Genomic DNA, 19,498 nt, shown 5'->3' on the forward strand with positions numbered 1-19,498 from the left:
CTTGCCTCTAGGACCTGAAATCACTCATCAAACATATCACGGCATCGAATGGAATAAAAGTGGGATTAAATTGCTCAATTTAAGCACAAAAACGCATGTTTTCATATTTAGGTTCAATCTACGGATCAAACACAAAGTATGCTATCTTAGTGAATAAGTGTGAGTTTATATGATGAAATCCATCCAATTCAAGCTAAAATATATCGTCAAATATGGACTCATCAGTTTCCTAAGAAGAAGCATGTTGTTGTAACTAATCTGCATGTATCTGGCCACCCAGCCCAGTCCGAAGTTGGAGTACGCAGTGATACACAAGTCGGATGATGCTGGAAAGAATAGACCTCGAGTAGGGCGAGCTTTAGATATTTCAACACGCACAGCATAGCTTGATGATGAGCAATGGTGGGACAATCAAGACACTGGCTCAGCTTTCTAACAGCAAAGCTAATATCAGGCCTTGTGTTGGTCAAATAAAGCAATCTTCCAACCAATCTTCGATAGAAGGACACATCTTGAAATAGTGCTGCATAATCTTTTGACAACTTGGTGGAGTAATTCATGGGCATTGTGACAAGTTTGGCATTGAGCATGTCATATTCGGAGACCAATTCAAGGACATAATTGCACTGGTACAATGCAATACCTTTGCTGCTGCGTGCCACTTTCATCCCAATGAGGTACTTTAGTTTTCCTATATCTTTGATCTTGAAAGCATCATCAAGTATTTTCTTGATCCTATTTATCTCGTTTAAGCAATCTCCAACAAGTACCAAGTTATCCACGTACTCTAGTATTGCTGTGAAGGTTGAATTTGAAGCTCGAGTAAACAAAGCATAGTCATGCTTTGATTGTATGTAACCGGAAGCACTAAGTTCGGAACATAGCTTTTCATGCCACTGCCTACTGCCTGCTTTAACCCTACTAGTCTAAAAGAATCATACCAAAACATTCATTTGAATGTGATAAGCTAAAAGGGAATGGAAGGTGTTTCTGCCTTGCATAATGGCACGCATCACAAGATTTGGACAATTTAACTTTATTCATTGAATCAATGGATAGATACAATTGTTGCATTACATCCAATCTATTAGGTAGGACATGCTACAACCTAAAATGCCACAATCTGCTCTAAAATTTTAGTCATACCTTCATTTATTCGCTTGTCATCCTGTGATGAATTAATGCAATGTGAATTATGCTTTGTGCTTTATTGTTTTTCACAGTATATAGTCCATTTTGTAGTTTAGCTGCACCAATCATCATTTGCGTTTGATAATCTTGAATCTCACATCCAAATCTGTTAATCATAAACTGGTAGTCTAGGCATTTAATTAGTGAGAGACATATATTAAATTGTAAGCAAATTAAGGCAAATACAATACATTGGTCAGACACACTAATTCTAAAAATATAACTGTACCCGCAATATGTGAGGTTAAGATGCAGTTATTGGGTAGTCAGACATATATTTAATTTGTTTATATGTGTGAAATTGATTTAAGTTGTATGTGACATGAATGGCCCCTATGTTAACGACCCAGGGAACTCCTTGACACCTCTCAATGATCATGATTATGTCATTATCTTGAGCAGAGTTCATAACCTGATTGACACTATGAATTGGTTGAGCTCCATTCTGTTGTAAGAATGTGAGCAAGACCTTCTTTCGCTCTGAAGTAAACTCTACATTTAAACCTTCACCATTCTCTTCATATAAAGATATCTCATTGCTTGTTGTTTTTTGTTCATCTTCATCAATTTTCTCAGATGAAATGTTATTGATCTTGGCCACTTCTTGACGCTTTGAATCTTTCAAGTGTGGTGGAAACCCATGCTTTCTATAGCAAGTATCAACTAGGTGCCCGATTTTGCCACAATAGGAGCACAGTTTGTTCGAATTTCTGCCACTTCCATAGCTTCTCCCCCCAGTTCTGACCCTAGCACGGCCTCTACCTCTCGCTGGTGGTGTTTAAGAGTAGTCGAAACTTGTTATTTCAGCAACACTCATTAGAGTCTTGGTATATTTTAATTATAAAAAAGACAAAATGTCACTAACATTTTGTAAAAGCTCACAACAATGTATAATACATAATTTAGATCATCTTCAAATAATTCACCACTCATAATCCATATATACATAAAAAAGTTCGACATGGCCTCCATTATCAAACTAAAGCTCCGCCCCTGGTGAGGTCATAATAAGGATATTTCAAGGTCTTTTATAGCATATTAAAGTTAGTACCTAATTAAAGACATATCAAGAAGCACAAATCACTCATTCTCTCTCTCTCTCTCTCTCTCTCTCTCTCTCTATTTTGTCATAAATTACAAGCAGTGCAAAGAAACACACAAAATAATGATACCTAGTATAGTAATAATTTTTGCATCTAAATGTTAGATTATTTTTAATTTATTTTATTTTGTTAATTTTTGTGCATCTACAATATACGACAATTCAATTTTTTTTAAAAAAATTTCCTACAGAATTCTTCGGCCTATGCATTGCATAGACTTTCTGCTAGTAATTTATATATAATAAGAGAAAATACAGCTTTATAAAGTAGTTTATACTAGTGAATTAATTTTAAATCTTACATTTAAATCTTGAGAGCGGTGAAGTTTTAGCAGTTGATGTTTCATGCATTGTTGCTGTCTTAGTTTGATTAAGCATTTCTCTTCTGCTTTGTAAATATGGTTAATTTCACCTCAACCTCAGGCTTTGCTGGTATTGAGCTTCTTCTGTATTTACATCTGTTGTTTTAGTCTGCCTATAGAAGTTGGTTAGCTGATATAATTCGAATTCTGGATTTTTGTGCAAATGTGAATCATATATAATTTGTGTGTTATGACCATTCTTCTTTTACCTCTTTCCAGTGGGATAAAAACATGTATGATCAATGTTTAATGCTTTTATTTTGCTTTTTCACTTGATTGCATAATATATAGTTCAGTACATTCATTTATCAGTTATGTCAATTTAGAACTGAGTAGTAACACTTCGTTGCTGCATAATTAAAAGATACAAATTTGACAATGTTATTTAAGGGATAAGAGACAAAAATTGTAAAATTGTTTCCAGTTTGCTATAATCTATAATGTTTGCCATGTCACTTGTAGTTTCTTGATCTTAGCTCATTGCAAGCTGCTCTGCCCGATGCACAGTTACAACCCACTTTCCATAGTGGTATTGCCAAACCATGGCTTCCTCAAAATTCAGTTAACTCCTACATCTCCTCTGCTGAACAAGGTAGTCTTCCAAGACTAGTCATGCTGAGGTTTAAACATTCAATTATTATGATTTCTTGGTTTCTATCTCTACTACTGTTAGAATGATCTATTCTCTCACTAGAGAATAATACCATTCAAACATCTGTTGGAAGAGTTTTAACACATTTTAAATGTGTATCATGAATTTTAATTTACTTTTTTTTTTCCATCATTGTATATTGAATTACTGATTTTGATTCAATTATGCAGGTGGTGGTTTGACATCCTTGCCTGCTCAACCACCAAGTTCTCAAATATCGTAAGTCGGCAAATATTCCCGGCTTCCTTTTCCTGCCTTGAATATTTTGCTTGAGATTCTTTGTGACAGATGAATGTGTATATGCCTCATGCTTTATTCTTTGTGCTAAGATGTAAAATCTATTGGCATCTTGAACTTTAGTTATTGTCACTGTTGGAAGAGTATTTATGCATATTGAACTTTAGTTATTGTCACTGTTGGAAGAGTATTTATGAATTTCTGATAGCACCTTCCATACCAAATCCGTCAAATACTGAATTCTTATAATTGATTATCTTTTGGTCATGTTTTTTTCTTGCTTTAAGTTCTTGTGAGGTGGATTTCTACTATGATGATCAAAGACATGCTATGTAATTCTAGTTGAGAGTGAATTTTAGTTGCCAGTTAAGGAAATTTCTAAACATATTTTGTATTCCCTTGTTGATTTTGCTATTTCTGAATTTGATTGTTGTATGAGCTTACTGTTCTTTTTTATTTTCTGCAATAGATGCTCTGTATCCTTTATGCAAAGGGGGAAGGCCTTCTATGACTTCCATTTCAAGACAAGGCTTGTAAAATCCCCAAGCCTTATGTACGATCTAAAGGAAGGAAGTTTGACAGGGCTAGAGGAAGGAGGAACAACAAAGGACATAGGATTTAAGTTGTATTATTTTTGTATTTTTCTTCAGTTTTTAGTTATGGAATTTGAACTCGAGATTTATTTTGTATTTGAGTATTAGTTTTTTAATGTATAAAACAATTATAGTAAAAATTATATGTCACTAATTATTGTTTGATTTGTCTTGTAATAAAAATTGCATACTATATTTGTAGGTTTGGTAATAAAAAAGGACTAAAAAATAATATATTTTGCGGTGGTGAAGGTAAAAATAATTTTTTTTAAAAATTTTGTAAGGCTATTGCCACGCTTCAAAAGCGTGGCCGTATCACTGGCTATCGCCACGCTTCAAAAGAGTGGCCAAATCTCTCTCTGTCGCCACGCTTTGAAAGCGTGACCATATCTCTCTCTGTCGCCATGCTTTAAAAGCGTGGTCATATTTTACATACAAGCGTGGCAAAAAAAAGCGTGGCGATGGGTTGAAAAAAGCGTGGTAATAGAGCAACCGCCACCCTTTCAGAGGTCACCCTTTTAAAAGCGTGGCAGTAGCTCAAAAAGCGTGGCGAAAAGCTATCGCCACGCTTTTTTCAACTTTTTGCCACACTTTAAAAGCGTGGCAATAGAGCTGTTTTCTTGTAGTGTAAAAATCAGTTACCAACTCAATTATTATATAAATATATGTTAGGATATGAAATACAATTAAAAATTTATAAAATAACACACACAAATAGATGATGATGATAATTTTTTTGGTACACATAATTTTTTTGCATGCAAAATACCAATATGATACCTAGTTAAACATGATAAGGAATTACAAGCAAATAATTCTATTTTCAAACCTTACCACTCAATTAATCTTCTTCAATGAGGAGGTTGTTTTTCTCTTTATCTAGTTTCTTCAAGTTATAATACGAGAATATGAAATTATGAATATAACCGTGATTTTAATTAAAGAATATCACTATATTTACCAAACACTACTACGTGCTCTAGCATCTATTTTTTTGTTGTCCAAATAGCTCCGAAGAGAAAGAAATATAACCTACACAAATACCTCAATATCCAAATGAAGAATTTGCTGAAGATCATTTGTCGGATTTAACCAAATCACATTATTAGCGTTGCTCTTAGTCCCATAGTTTGCTAACTAATCTGCGATCTTATTAGCTTCCCATAGGATCCAATCAAAATGAATGACCTATTATCGAAGGAGGAGCTCTTGGATTTTAGACACAAGATCAGCTTCTTCACATATATTATGATAATTAAGATTTTGGAGAAAAATGAAAACATCCAAGCAATCAATTTTACAAATAACATCTTTTACGCCACTCTCCCAAGCCAAGACAAGATCTCTCCCAACCACAAATAGTTCACACATAAATAAAAGCATAACTTTATAGCAATAGTTTGTGCTTCTTGATATGTCTTTAATTAAAGGCATAATATAATTAAAGACATAACTTTATAGCAATAGTTACTATAGTTAGTAATAAAGGCAGTTTTATTTTGATCAGAATGATGCATTAAAATCTAGTTGTAACCAGAATATGCGTCCATAAAACTTAAGGTTTTATAACCTAAAGCATTATCAACTAAAGAATCAATAGATGTTAAAGGATAAGCATTTTTTGGGCAAGCTTTGTTGAGATCGGTGAAATCAACGCACATGCGCCATTTACTGTTGTGTTTTTTTATAATTACCACATTGGCCAGCCATGTCGTAAACCTTATTTCCTTTATAAAACCAGCACTGATGAACATTTTTGTTTCTTCTAAAGATGCTTGCTTTTTCTCAAGGCCAAGGTTACGTTTTTTTTTTTTAGCCATAGATCAGGCTGATGGGTTAAGTGCCAACTTGTGAGAAATGATCGAGGGATGATTTCCGAACATATCAGCAGGAGTCCATGCGAAAAGGTCGACATGTTGTTGTAGGAATTGTTGAATTGAACTCTTTTCCTCCTTGCTAAGAGTTGTGCCTATATAAGTAAAGTTGTTAGGATCATTAGTGAAATATACTTTTTGTAGTTCCTCCATTGGTGTTGGTCGCTCAAGGAACTCAGCTCTCGGGTCAAGGTCTGCAAGTGCAAGGAGCTCATCAGAATTATGGACATTATTCACTTGAGCTCCTATAGCTCGGTTTGGTAGTTTGAGACTGATGTTGTAACAGTGACGAGCTTTACGATAGCCACTGTGAATGGTCGCGATAAGATCGTCCTGCACAGGGAACTGAATACAGAGATGAATTGTAGAGACAACAACGCCAAACTTATTTAAAAAAGGTCGGCCAAGTATTAAATTATAAGGACTAAAACAATCGACAACTAAATATATATTGAACGTCCAAAGTTTTAGATAAAGGATGCTCACCCAGTGTGGTTTGTAACCACACAGATCTCAATACTGGGACATGTTCACATGAGAATCCAATCAGGTCTCCAGTGGAAGGCTGGAGTATATTATTGCTCAGTTTCATTTTTTGGAATGTAGAATAGAATAGAATGTCCGCGTTGCTTCCTGGATCTAGTAACACTTTGCGTACTAAAAGGTCTCCTAGTTGGATGGAAATGACAACCGGATCATCCAGATTTATATTGTTTGTATTGAAATCAGACGTTTGGAATGTCATCTGTGGAAAATGAAGAGGTGTTTTGGTCTCATTCAAATTGCCTTCTACCAAGAGCATAGCTTAGTATGTTCGCTTTTTGGCCGAGCTTGTTGCTCCTCCACCTGCAAAACCTCCAGAAATACAGTTAATAATACCTCATGGTTGGTCAGGATGATTATGAGTCATTTTCTCTTTATCTCGGGAATATTGTCCCGTGGAGGTGTGGTCGGCAAAGGATGTGGCACGTTTTTGTATGTGTCTGCTGATATATTTATCTAGATATTCCTGCCGAGCTAATCACTCTAATAGGTCTTTGGCAATCACACACTCATTAGTAGTGTGTCCATGCATTTGGTGAAAGGTGCAATACTTGGATTTATCCATGTTCTTTGTGTCCTGATAATTCCGGCCTTCCGGGGAGGCTTAACGAGTTTTGAATTTAGGATCTCCTTGATTATGTCGTCCCTTTTGGTGTTAAATTGTGTATATGAGTCATAGCGAGGAGTTAGCTTGAAGGCTTTCTTACTGTCCCGATCTTTATCCTCGTCTTTGCTATTGTGAGTTTTCTCTGATTTTCGAGCTTGGTAGAGTTCCTCAATTTCCATTTGACCTTTAGCCTTCTCACGGAACTCGCCCAGTGTTTTTGGCTTTGCAACCGTGATCGTCTCTTGGAATTTTCCTAGTCGAAGTCCGCTTTTGATGGCGTCCAGACGCACTTCGAGGTGAAGGTCTGGTATAGTATTTGCTACCTTTGTAAAATGAGTAATATAGTCTTTCAAGCTTTCATTCTGTCCTTACTTGATTGTGTTTAAATAATCAGAATCATGTAAATAGATAGAAGACGCAGCAAACTAATCCTCGAAAAATTTTGCTAAGTCCTGAAAACGAGAAATAGAATCTGCAGGCAAAGAACAAAACCAATCAAGTGCAGGGCCATCTAAATAAGTAGGAAAACAACGACACAAAACAGGGTCAGAAGCATCGTTTACTATCATTATAGATCGGAATTTCTTGACGTGCTTTCTTGGATCGCCCAACCCATCATAAGGGGTTAAGCTGGTAGGCAGAGTAAACCTCTTGAGCATTTGAAAGTTCATGACATCTGCAGCGAACGGACCAACAGTATTGTTTGGTTGATTCTCTTCATCGGCTCGCCGACCTTTTTCATGTCACTGGGTTTTAGAGATATGTATTGGGTCAGATTCATGCTCCTCATCTTCGGCTCGTTCATTATGATTGTCATTATTTTCAATCCGAGCATTGCTCAACTCGATTATTTGGTTTGCCATTCTTTGATGCTCTTCCGCCATGCGCTGATTAGCTTGCTGTAACTAAATCACCATCTGAAGTAGTTCAGAGGGTGTGAGAGGCGATTGATCAGCTATAGGTGGATAGAGAAATCTTGAGGCCTAGGAAAGAAGGAAGGAAGGGCTTTATTTCTTAGGGTCCATGGTGGGCCAATTGTTCTTACGTGAGTTAACTGGATATAGCTCATCTTTCCAGTAGCAGGCTCCGAGCTTCTATTTTAGTTCCGAGCTTGTGACTTGAGGGTTCGAGCTTTTCGTCTAGGGAGTATATCTTGGTGCGGAGAGAACAAAAAGGGGAGTGTACCTGCAAAAGACACTCTGATACTTAAGTTAGTTCAATGTATATTCGTATATCCCTATTCAGATAATGCACCTTACCTTTTATATGTGTGAGGAAGTGTTAGCAGTTATGCTTTAGCAATTATTTTTTATTGAAGAGTAGTAATACCATATCAGGACGTTATGATATTTGTTTTGATGTGCGAATCTGAGTTATAATGTTTGGATGAGTTATAACGCTTAGAGCCGAGTTATAACATGCGAAACTGATTTATAGCCTTTTCAAATTGGGTTATAACAGCCATATCACATTCCAAGGTGGCATAGTTCCTAAGCAGTCCGACACCTACAAACAATTAGAGTTTCTAATAATACAACTAAAACCAGCCAAACCCAATTCAGAAACGAGACTAGCATCACAATTAATTTTATAAGAATTATCTGGAGGAGGTTCCTAAGTTAGTTGCTGATCCAAATTCTTAAGAAGATAGTTCTTAGTTGTATACAGTCAAAAGTCATTTGCCGAATTTCTGGCATTGGCAGCAACTTTATCATCAGTCTAAGGGTCATCATAATTAAAGATATCATTGCAACGATGTCTCTAAATCCACCATAAGCCAGCGCCAAACGTAATTCTCTACCACACAAATTTTTTTGGATCCAAAAAACAAAGTTGCTCTCTCCATCAAAATCAAGAATGGATGGATCCAGCAGCCTTCAAATAACTTTAAATTTCTCATAATCTCTAAGGCAATGTTGCACCATATCTTTCTCTAACCTACATCTTAGACAAACATCCATAGCGAAGAGATGGTGTCTAAAACGAAACTTCTCCATTGGAAGAGTCGAATGCAAAGCAAGCCAAATAAGAAACTTAATTTTTTATTGTAGATTAAGCTTCCATACCCATCTCCATCTGTTGTTATCATTCAACCCAAATTTGCTCTTAGCTAGCCACTTCTAATCCTCTCTAGCACCATACTGCTTTGTAGCTGTTGGCCACTAACTCTAACTGGATTCATTACTACCACTGTTTTGGGGACTAAATTGCCGAATAACCAGCTTAATATCTTCTGAAATTGGAGTTGTTAAACTATCAGTGTCCCAAACACCATTCCTCCAAATATCATTAATAGTATAATTTAGCTTAGAAATATTAACATCCAGGAGGAGATCACTCAAAAAATCTATGAGTGTCCAAATATCGTGCCAAAGAGATTGTTAGAGGCTCCCAATTCACCACTTGAAACCATCTTTAAGGATATCAAAGGCTTTAACAATATTTTTTCAAATAGGAGAAGCATTTTGAAAATGGTTGCAACCAAAATCTATTGGATTCCAGAGATATTTTTCTAAGAGAAGCTGAATCCATAGTTTATCCCTATTATTCAAACAATCTCAAACCAGTGTAAAAAAAAAAAAGGAAAAGATTATCATAATGGTATCACAAGTACGAAGCCTTCTTGCAACCTTAGGAGCTCCAATACTATCCCACTTCACCAAGGGCAATCTTTTGTCATTTGCTTGATCTTTCCAAGAAATTTATCTTATCACAAACATAGATGAAGGAAACTTGCATATTATAAAGGAGGGATATAAGTCATGATTTAACCTGACAAAGCCTCCCAGCATTGTTAAGCAAGGATCCCTTCCAATTAGCCAGTTTCTATTGAATATTTTCAATCACCTCCCAAGTTGTTTTTTTAGTTGCTCTATCATGCTCAATATTAATTCCCATATATCTTCCTAAATCTTGAGTAAAAGCAGATGTTAGAGACAACTTTATTCCTTCTCAAGAGAATATGCTTTGAGCATTGCGCCTTTGATTTACTAAAAATCATTTTCATTCATGAGGCCTTGGTGAACATATCCAGAGTCTTCATCACGACTTTTACTTGCTTCGTAGTAGCTTTGCAAAATAAAAGAAGGTCGTTCGTAAATGTTAAATGAGAAATTTTTAAGCCATGCCTCAAAATCAAAACAGGAATCCACGAGCCAGTTCAGATCATATGAGTAACCAGACAAGCCAAATTTTTTATACAGAGTCAAATTCTCCATACAGAGTACAAAGAGGTAAGGGGATATAGGATTCCCATGCCTCAAGCTTTTTTTTTTGGATTAAAATTTTGTAATTTATTACCATTCCAAAGAATAGGGAGAGAAGACGACGTCACATAAGTCATCATAAGACTTACAGTAGAATTGGAAAACCCAAACCGTCTCAAAGATCTCTATAAACCTTAAATTCACTCTATCATACACTTTCTCAAAATTAATCTTAAAAGTCATTATATCTTTTCTTGACTTAGTATTCCTCGTGAAATACATAATCTCCTGGCAATAATGATATTTTTTGTCATGCCTCTACCTAGAATAAAATCTCCTTGAAGAGGTCAAACAATCTCAATTAAAAAAGATTTGAACATGTTAACAAACACCTTAGTCGTGATTTTATAAATCACATTCCACATGTTTATTGGTAAAAAATCTTTTGGAAAAGACATAGACTCCACTTTAGGAATTAAAACAATAAGAGTATCAAAAGCAGTCGACCCGACAAGTTCTCCCGCAAAGGATTTTTGAACAATACGCAAAATTTAATAACATTCAAGAACTCTTTTGTAGAAAAGAGCTTGAAACTTGTCCAGCTCAAGAGATTTGAAGGAATTTATTCCCATAACCATACTACTAACTTCTTCTAAAGTAACAGGTCCACAAGTCTCATCTTGACTAAGTTGAGGGAGAAAAAAATACCCATAGTATCAATATGAATATCTTTTTTCGTAGAAAACAAATTTTTAAAAAAGGAGTTTGTTTCAGCCTCTAAAACCTCAACCTCCAAAGTCCAAGAGCCACCCTCAAGAAAAAGACCATAAATTTTACTTCTCTTATGCCTTACAATGGTTTGAGGTAAAAGAATTTATATTACGATCTCTAAATTTAATCCATTGCTCCATACACTTTTGGTACCACATAAGCTACTCCTGTAAAAGAACAAAATATTTAACTTCTTATGTAAGCCATTCTCTTTAAACTTCAAACTTGGATTCTCATTATTCTCATGAGAAGATCTAAATTTTATTAATCTTTCCCTCTATTGTATCATCATACCAAATTTTAATAAATTTTGTTATATTCAAACTAGATAAATAAATTCTTAACATGTTTTATTATTTGATAATATCCTAAGAAATGTTATTATAAAACAAATTAGGATTAGTATGATTTTAGTCTTTAAGATATAGGCCAATTTTTTTTTTAACTTTTTTTTTGCACACAAAATCGTCCCTAAGGTTCAATGTAATTTTAAAATCGTCATTTGGACCAAAATATTATTCTCTTCTTTTTCTTTTTCTTCTTCTTCTTCTTCTTCATTACATCATATCTTCTTCTTTTTCGTTAGAAGCAAAAATAGAAGAAACAGAAGTAGAAACAGTGGCGACAACCATGGAGCTCGCGAGGAGCAGCGCAACAACGAGAACAAGAAACCAAAGTCCTTTCACTTTCCAAACCGTGTAGTGTGCCTTTTGAGTTTTGACTATTTACGAGGACGACAATGACCATTCTCTGCGCTTCTTCAGGTCTTCTTCAATGCCTTCTCCTCCCTCTTCTTTCCTATTTCCTTTTCAATTCACTTCCTTTTCTCCTTGTTTCTTTTTTTTTTTTTCTGATCCTGGATTAGTTGATTTTGCAGTTGAGTTAGTTCTACTTGTTGATTTGGATGCATTCTTGATTTTTAAGGGAGAATGAATGTTTTGGAGCTAATTCTTTGCTAGATTGCTTGGTTTTACCAATTCAGTAAGCACTGTTAAAATTGTTTGACCTAGCTTGCACAGATTAAATATTGAAACTAAAGAAAATTGAATAAATGTTTGGTCTTGTTGTTCTATTAATGCTGATTATTAGTTCTTATTTCTGGTAAGTGCTTTGTTCTATGGTTACTATGGTTTTGCTCCCACCAAGCTGAAACAAGCTTTCAAGGGGTATTCAATTTTGTGAAGCCTTGCTGAGAATTTGCAGGAAGCTAACTTAGTGTGTGTTTGGATTACAGTTTACAAACGGGAGTTTGAATAAAATTGATTTTGCAAACTTGATTTTGATGAAAAGTAAGTTTGTGTTAAAGTGATTTATGTTTGGTAATTTTTGCATCAAAATGAATTATAGTAAAATAAATATTGTTTGGATTATACTACTCAAAATCACTTTTAGATAAAAAATTACTAAAATAGACACCAACTTAAATAATTTTTGTATATTATCTTATCATTTTAATTTAGATAATTGAATAGATCTTATTAATTAATTCTATAATAAAATTAATATTTATACACTAAAATAAAAATAATATATAAAAATTGGCAAAATATATTTTTAATTAAAACTAACAAAATATAAATTTTAGAGAGTACTAAAAATAATAAAAAAAAATAAATATTTATCTTGGTAGTAATTGAAATAAATCTCGCGACCTTTAGGTGAGTATGGGAAGACTATGTCATTTGAGTTATAACTCATTAGCTTTGTTTAATTTACTTTATTTAGTGGGATCAATAAATCATATTATGAAAAGATAATAATAAATATAATATACAAAAATTACAATTATAAAAGTGTATAATATCAAATAAATAATTAATAAAAAATAAAAATAATAAATAATAAAAAAAGAGAGTTCATGTAAACAAAAATAATAAGAATTCCATAAATAATATAATAACATGCATAAAGAATAAAGTTGGTAAAAGGTAAATAAAGATGGAGTATTGATGGCTAAAAGTCCGTCGGTGAAACGCAGAAGTTTAAAATTGTAGCTTCTTGTAAACGTGGTTTTGAAAGCAAAATCACTTCTGCGTTTATGAATAAAAAATTTGCCAAACCAAAAATTGAAACTTTCAAGAAGGCTAAACGTGCTTCTTCTCTTGTAACGCGTTTCCCAAACACACCCTTAATGATTGGATTTTGTTTTATTGGTGTAAAGATTTATTGGGTGTTGAAAAATTGTAGTTTTGGTAACTGAATTCCTACAAACCTGTTAAGGTAACGGTTTCAGATCTTCTCCTCTTCTTTTCTTTTTATGTTGTTGAATTTAAAATATTAGATTGCAATAAATGATATTATTGTTGTTTTTGAATTTGAATATTGTATTATTGTTGAATATTGTGTATTGTTGTTGTTGGTATTCCATTAATGACTTTTTTGTAGTTCTTTTTTTTCTATTAATAGTTTATCTGTTTTTTTTATTTTATAATTTTTTTTGTTACGGATAATTTAGTCTAGAATTTTAAGATCTAGATCAAAAGAACGATTTTAAAACTACGTTAAACATTAAAGATGATTTTGTAGGCAAAAAAAATAAAACAGAAAAAAATTTTTAGTCTATATAATTTAGAAATCAAAATCATACTTAACCCAACAAATTATAAAATCGTATTTAACCCAACAAATTATTTTTCTTTAAAATAATATTATTTGGTGGTTTTAAGATGTTTTTGTTAAAGATTTATGTCTCTTATCAAAATAACTTACCAGGTACTTAAATAGAGATCTATTTGTTCTTGTTTAACATATATAGTGTTATGATAGTCACGTCAATTATTTTTTAAAATAATAAAAAATTATTGAGAGTAAAATATTCGATTTAGAATTTATGAATCACGAATATAACTATTAACATGAAAATTGAAGATGATAACTAAAAATTGTTATATGATTACAATATATTTAATTAAATTATTTGATATAATACATGTATATAACTATTATCTTTATGGAAGGAGCAATGCCATTTACTAATGTATAGGGTATTAATAGTTAATATGTAATATCCAACGAGTTATAATTAAAATGGCATAGTCTCCTCATATTTATCTAGAAAATTGTGAGTTTAAAGATAAAAAAAAGTTAATTATAATTATTTTTTATATAATTATATACACAATCAATAAATATAAAAAATAATTATTCTCATTAAAACGATTTTCCTGCATAAAAAATAAATTCATTTTCTTAATGTAATAATCTTGATTTTGGGTAGAGCCTAGGGGTGTGCATGGGCCGGGTGAAACCGGGTTTGATGTGACCCAGACCCGGCCCGAAATATATACCGGGTCTATTTGTTAGCTATGGCCCGGACCCGACCCGAAATAATGACCGGGTCTACTTTTGAGACCCATACCCGGCCCTAGACCCGATGAAATCACATCAAATTAGCCCCTAAAGTGCTCGGGACCGGGCCGGGTCTTCGGGCCGGGCCGGGCCATGCACACCCCTAGTAGAGCCACCGCTGTTTGGCTGTTGGTGTATGGAAAATAGCATGTTTGAAATGATGAATGAAATGAAATTCACCTGACATTCAACGCACGCCATCTCTGTCATTCTCCCTCCTTCCCTTCTCTCTTTCTCTCTCAGTTTTGATTTACAAAGCAGAAAGAGAGGAATTAGAAAAAGGAAGAGAAACAGAATCGCTTCCAATTTTAGAATTGGTAGCTCACTCCAACCGAACGCAACAACAATACAACACCTTCCACCGTCTGTTCCCGTTCCCGGACTCCCAATCGGTTCTGATTTCCTCGGCGGCGGGCGATGGCGGAAGCGGAAGAGCACCGCCGCGGCGCTGAGGGAAGTAGCAACAGCCCTGACCCTGACTCGCTGAAGAACACGCCTTCCAACATTGCGAGGCTTGAAGACGTGATCGAGCATTCAAAAGCAAGGCACAAGTATCTTGCTCAGACTTCTAGCCCCTCCGATGGCGGTGACGTTAGGTGGTACTTCTGCAAGATCCCTCTCGCTCCCAACGGTATCTATTCTCTTCATTCAATTCGGCAATCTTGATATCCATACTTCACTATGCTTCTCTTTCATTTGTTTCTCTATGGGCCATTTCACTCACTGTTCAGCTACAAATCAATAGGGCTGTGCTTGGCTTTGGGTTTAGACTTTTAGGAGTGTGATCTTTTAACTTGCATGAGACTCTGATGTTGCTTTTGCTTTTTAAATTGAACTTTGCTAGAAATGGCTTGCAGGGCCTTAGTGTATTAATGACTTAGTGAATATATAAGTACGAAGTGATGTGTTTGATGAATTGTTGCACAAGAAAAGGAACCGTGTTGAGAAAAACCAAGCATAAACTGTCATTTAACTCGTTAACTTCCTGTGATTCGTATCACCATTTTTGAATCTTGTTCTTTTGATATGCTTTCGGAGTTTGTTTGTCTGTTCATTAAAATGTGGAAGCATTGGTACTTGCACTCACCTGCTCTCTCGTTGCAGAGTTGGCAGCCTCAGTCCCGAGCACAGAGATAGTGGGGAAGAGTGATTATTTTCGTTTCGGCATGAGGGATTCTCTGGCAATTGAAGCAGCATTCTTGCAGGTCATTTTATAAAATGTATAGTTGGTTACTTTTTCTTCTACTTTTTTTTTTACTTGAATCATGGATGGGATGACTTCTAGATAATGAGATTCTTTGTTGTATATGCATTGGTAGAGAGAGGAAGAGTTACTCTCTAGTTGGTGGAGAGAATATGCAGAATGTAGTGAAGGCCCAAGACAACGACAAAGTACCAGTACAAATTTAGATAAGCAGCACAATGAATCTTTGCTGGAGCGAAAAAAGTCGTTTCAACTTTTTGAAATTGAGGAAGAGAGAGTTGGTGTCCCTGTAAAGGGAGGACTCTATGAGGTATTTTGTTTGTTTTTTGTGTCTTCTTTTCATAATGGTCTCAATGATAACTTTCTAGATTTATGTAGCACAATATGAGGAAATTTGGCGAGTTTTTAATGGAAAAACCTTAATGTTTTGCGGTAGAAGTGGCTTCTATATCATTCCTACTCTTGGGTGATTTATGGTAAACACCATAGTGCTTTCTAATCTTACTTTATTAGAAGGTGGATTAAAAATAAATGGAAAACAAATTTGGAAAACATACAATGTTTGTTTGAATTCACCCTTTTTCCCCACAAGAAAAACAGGTTCTTTCATGTCTTCATGATGCATGTCGTTTATTATTTGGTTTTTGATGCATGGTTCTAAATGCGGAGAGAGAGGATAGGAAAGGATCAAGTGTTTTTGGCGTAAATTTTTCATCAGCACTTATTATATATTGCTTGCTTCTAGGGATATTTTTGGTGAGTAATTATATTAAGCACATAAAAGAATGGGCATTTTCTCAAGCAAGTTTTATGGGATAGGATTAAGTGTTTGGCCCTACTTTATGTAAAGTTCATTATCTTTTTAGAGGATGTTACCTCTTGGACATGTTGAGTAGTGGAGCTATATATATTTGGGCTCGTGTGAGGTCCTCCAGTGTTTTTTGTATTGTTCTTCTATTCCTCTTAGGACATTATTCTTTGATTCAAAGAAAGAGAATGAAAAAAAAGAGGGAACATGGCTTTTCTCTTGCTTGAAAATAACTAGAACTGATTTCTGAGGATGTGATTCTCAATCCATGCAGGTGGATTTGACAAAGAGACATTGTTTCCCAGTTTACTGGAACGGAGAAAATAGACGTGTTCTAAGAGGCCATTGGTTTGCTCGTAAAGGTGGGCTCGATTGGCTACCAATTCGTGAAGATGTTGCTGAACAACTAGAGATTGCTTATCGTACTCAGGTCATTCTAACTGTTTGTGTTAATGTTTTCCAACAAATAATTCTATTCATAATTTTAAAAAGGCTTTTGCTGTGCATGTGGGTCTAATTTGAATTGCAAAATCATCTTCCATGTGCAACTCTTGCTCCTTTTTTATTTTATTGTTCTTATCAAATTGTTTCTGGAAGGCTGTTTGATAGGGTTTTGTCCAATTGATATGCTTTTCTTGTTTATCCCAGTTTAGTACGTTATTACCTTCTGCTTTTTACAATTTTGTTTCTCGCCTTTTACAATGTTTTGCAATCTATTTACAAAACGCCAAGATTGTTATTATACTTCCATTTCTTTAGTCTCTTTTTATTATCATTTATTGGAAATTGTTGTACAAGAAAAAGATTATAAGATCAAGGGATGTATTATGATCCTGAAAGATAAAGAAAACAGAACAGCCAGAGATAACACTTAATCTTGTAAGTTTCATGGAGTTCACAAAGGTACTCTTACAAATTAGCTGTGCAACAAAAAACTTGGAAACCTCTTTACTCCGTGAAGATTCTAAATACATATCCTGGACATGTTAGCATCACACTTGTGTGAAGGAAGGAAAGGAAGGGTGTTGTTTGTTTTGTTGTTGTGAGAAAGAGAGAGAGAGAGAGAGGGGGGGGGGGTTAGAGGGGGATCGGGTTTCAATTTGGTTCTTCCCTTCGCCCAGAGTATAAGGTTTACGATTCATTGGTTTCTACAGGTTTGGCATCGTAGAACATTTCAACCTTCAGGTCTATTTGCAGCTCGAGTTGATTTGCAAGGCTCCACACCAGTATGTAGAATATCTCTAAAAGGATGATATGTTTTATTTATTTTGTTTTACAGATAGAGAATTTATTTATTTTTAAAATTGTAAATGACTGGTGCTTCATTCTATATTGTTGTTGATCATGCAGGGTCTGCATGCACTTTTCACAGGAGAAGATGATACCTGGGATGCCTGGCTAAGTGTCGATGCTTCTGGCTTTTCTAGTTTTGTTAGTTTTAGCAGAAATGCAATCAAACTAAGACGTGGTTACTCACCATCAGATTCATCAAAACCAACCCAGGTATTTTTCTTCTTTTTTTTTGTGTGTGTGAAGAAGAGAGGGGGGGGGGGGGTCTTGTCCTACTAGGTGGGATTGGTTACATAGATTAAATGACGTCATTGCTCCTTGTCATTAATCATGTCTAAACTCACCCCACCCGTTTCATTTCCCTTATGGATAGCAAATTTGCCTTGGAATTTTATCTTCTCAATTATTGTGATTACAGAGGCGTGCTTATGTTGATATATAAATCTTGCTGTAGCTATGTCAGGGATGCCATTATTTCTTGGTTATTCTTTAATGCATGATTTGTTGTAGAAAATAAGAAACTGTATCATATTCAACACATGACAATTGATATCGTAAATTTTAGTAAGTTTATTGGATAATATTGTGGATAATTATCAGTTAATTGTTGAATAAACTTCAAGGCTCTTCTTTCTGGAAGCATACAAATAGAAATCAATTCTATTGTTATTAACTTACAAATTTTAACAGGATGAATTACGGCAACAGAAGGAGGAGGAGATGGATGATTACTGCTCACAGGTATAGCCTACATTTATATTGTGTTCATCGTCATACTCTTTTTCTCCCTTTCAGTTAGCTTTTTGTGTTCTTGTCAGTCTCTAGAGCTCCATACCATCCTGCTAAAACTTGGAAACTTAGTTTTATTTCCCTTTGGAATTGGATTTGATCATATAATGCGCCTTCCCCTGGTCATAATTGGTTTGCTACATATCAGCTGTATGATAATAATTGTTTGTAGGTCCCTGTTCGACACTTGGTATTTATGGTTCATGGAATTGGTCAAAGGCTGGAAAAATCTAATTTGGTTGATGATGTGGCAAATTTTCGGCATATTACAGCAAGGCTTGCAGAACAGCATCTTACTCATCACCAACGTGGCACTCAAAGGGTCCTCTTTATACCATGCCAGGTATCTCACATGTTCTCATTTTTGTGTTCTGAGCCTTATATGAGATTTCCTGTTTTTTTATTTATTATTATTATTATTATTATTATTATTATTATTATGAGGCTTTTATCATTATTTTCCTTATATACAAAGTTAAGCTCTTTCTCATCTTGATTATCCATTGGACTGCATGTTGCAAAAATGGTCGAAACTGACATAGATACTATGCTAATCCATATTAAACCGAATTGAGACTTGTATTGTGAATCGAAGAACTATTTCCTGGCTTGTATGACCTGTATGGCTGTACCACATAGTTAGAAACTTGCATGAAATCCCATAATCTTCCTGGTGATCTCTGCAACAGTGGAAATGTTGTCTGTTTCACTTGCTCTGTTTGATGAGTGTTTAGGCTTGCTCTTTGATTTTGTTTTTGTGGAGTTACATGATGTTCTGATGTTATGGATTCAAAGTATCTTTTGCAATTTATACAGCATATGTAATCAAAGCTGGAATTACTTTGGATAGACTAGAGTCAAGTTCCAAACTTGGCAAATTTGCAAAATCTGCTGTATTTTTATGTGTGTATGTGTGTGGTT

The 19,498-nt window shown here is 34.7% G+C and overlaps 2 protein-coding genes and 1 long non-coding RNA gene across 4 annotated transcripts in view; 2 read left to right on the top strand and 1 right to left on the bottom strand.

Annotated features, from left to right (window-relative positions):
• On the bottom strand, positions 222 to 1,152 carry LOC107632570 (uncharacterized mitochondrial protein AtMg00810-like). The gene is made up of 2 exons (XM_016336236.1): positions 1,147 to 1,152; positions 222 to 926 (listed from the first exon to the last, which is right to left on the bottom strand). Exons 1-2 carry the CDS (start codon positions 1,150 to 1,152, stop codon positions 222 to 224), a joined length of 711 nt encoding a protein of 236 aa, XP_016191722.1.
• On the top strand, positions 2,313 to 4,233 carry LOC107632571. The gene is made up of 3 exons (XR_002358353.1): positions 2,313 to 3,247; positions 3,478 to 3,526; positions 4,014 to 4,233. It is a non-coding gene; the product is annotated as an uncharacterized LOC107632571 (long non-coding RNA).
• The window catches only part of LOC107629754 (phospholipase SGR2), a 13,374-nt gene continuing 8,461 nt past the window's right edge, over positions 14,586 to 19,498 (top strand). Inside the window, exons 1-8 of one of the 2 annotated variants that reach the window (XM_021118256.1) lie at positions 14,586 to 15,117; positions 15,591 to 15,691; positions 15,806 to 16,000; positions 16,773 to 16,928; positions 17,653 to 17,724; positions 17,849 to 18,001; positions 18,479 to 18,529; positions 18,750 to 18,920. In XM_021118256.1, the coding sequence (XP_020973915.1) occupies positions 14,904 to 15,117; positions 15,591 to 15,691; positions 15,806 to 16,000; positions 16,773 to 16,928; positions 17,653 to 17,724; positions 17,849 to 18,001; positions 18,479 to 18,529; positions 18,750 to 18,920 (1,113 nt within the window). In that variant the 5' untranslated portion in view covers positions 14,586 to 14,903. The remainder of the gene's footprint in view (positions 15,118 to 15,590; positions 15,692 to 15,805; positions 16,001 to 16,772; positions 16,929 to 17,652; positions 17,725 to 17,848; positions 18,002 to 18,478; positions 18,530 to 18,749; positions 18,921 to 19,498) is intronic. The other variant, XM_016332639.2, reaches the window with a different exon arrangement.

The sequence above is a fragment of the Arachis ipaensis genome, chromosome B03, assembly GCF_000816755.2.
Source record: "Arachis ipaensis cultivar K30076 chromosome B03, Araip1.1, whole genome shotgun sequence".
Taxonomy (NCBI): Eukaryota; Viridiplantae; Streptophyta; class Magnoliopsida; order Fabales; family Fabaceae; genus Arachis; species Arachis ipaensis.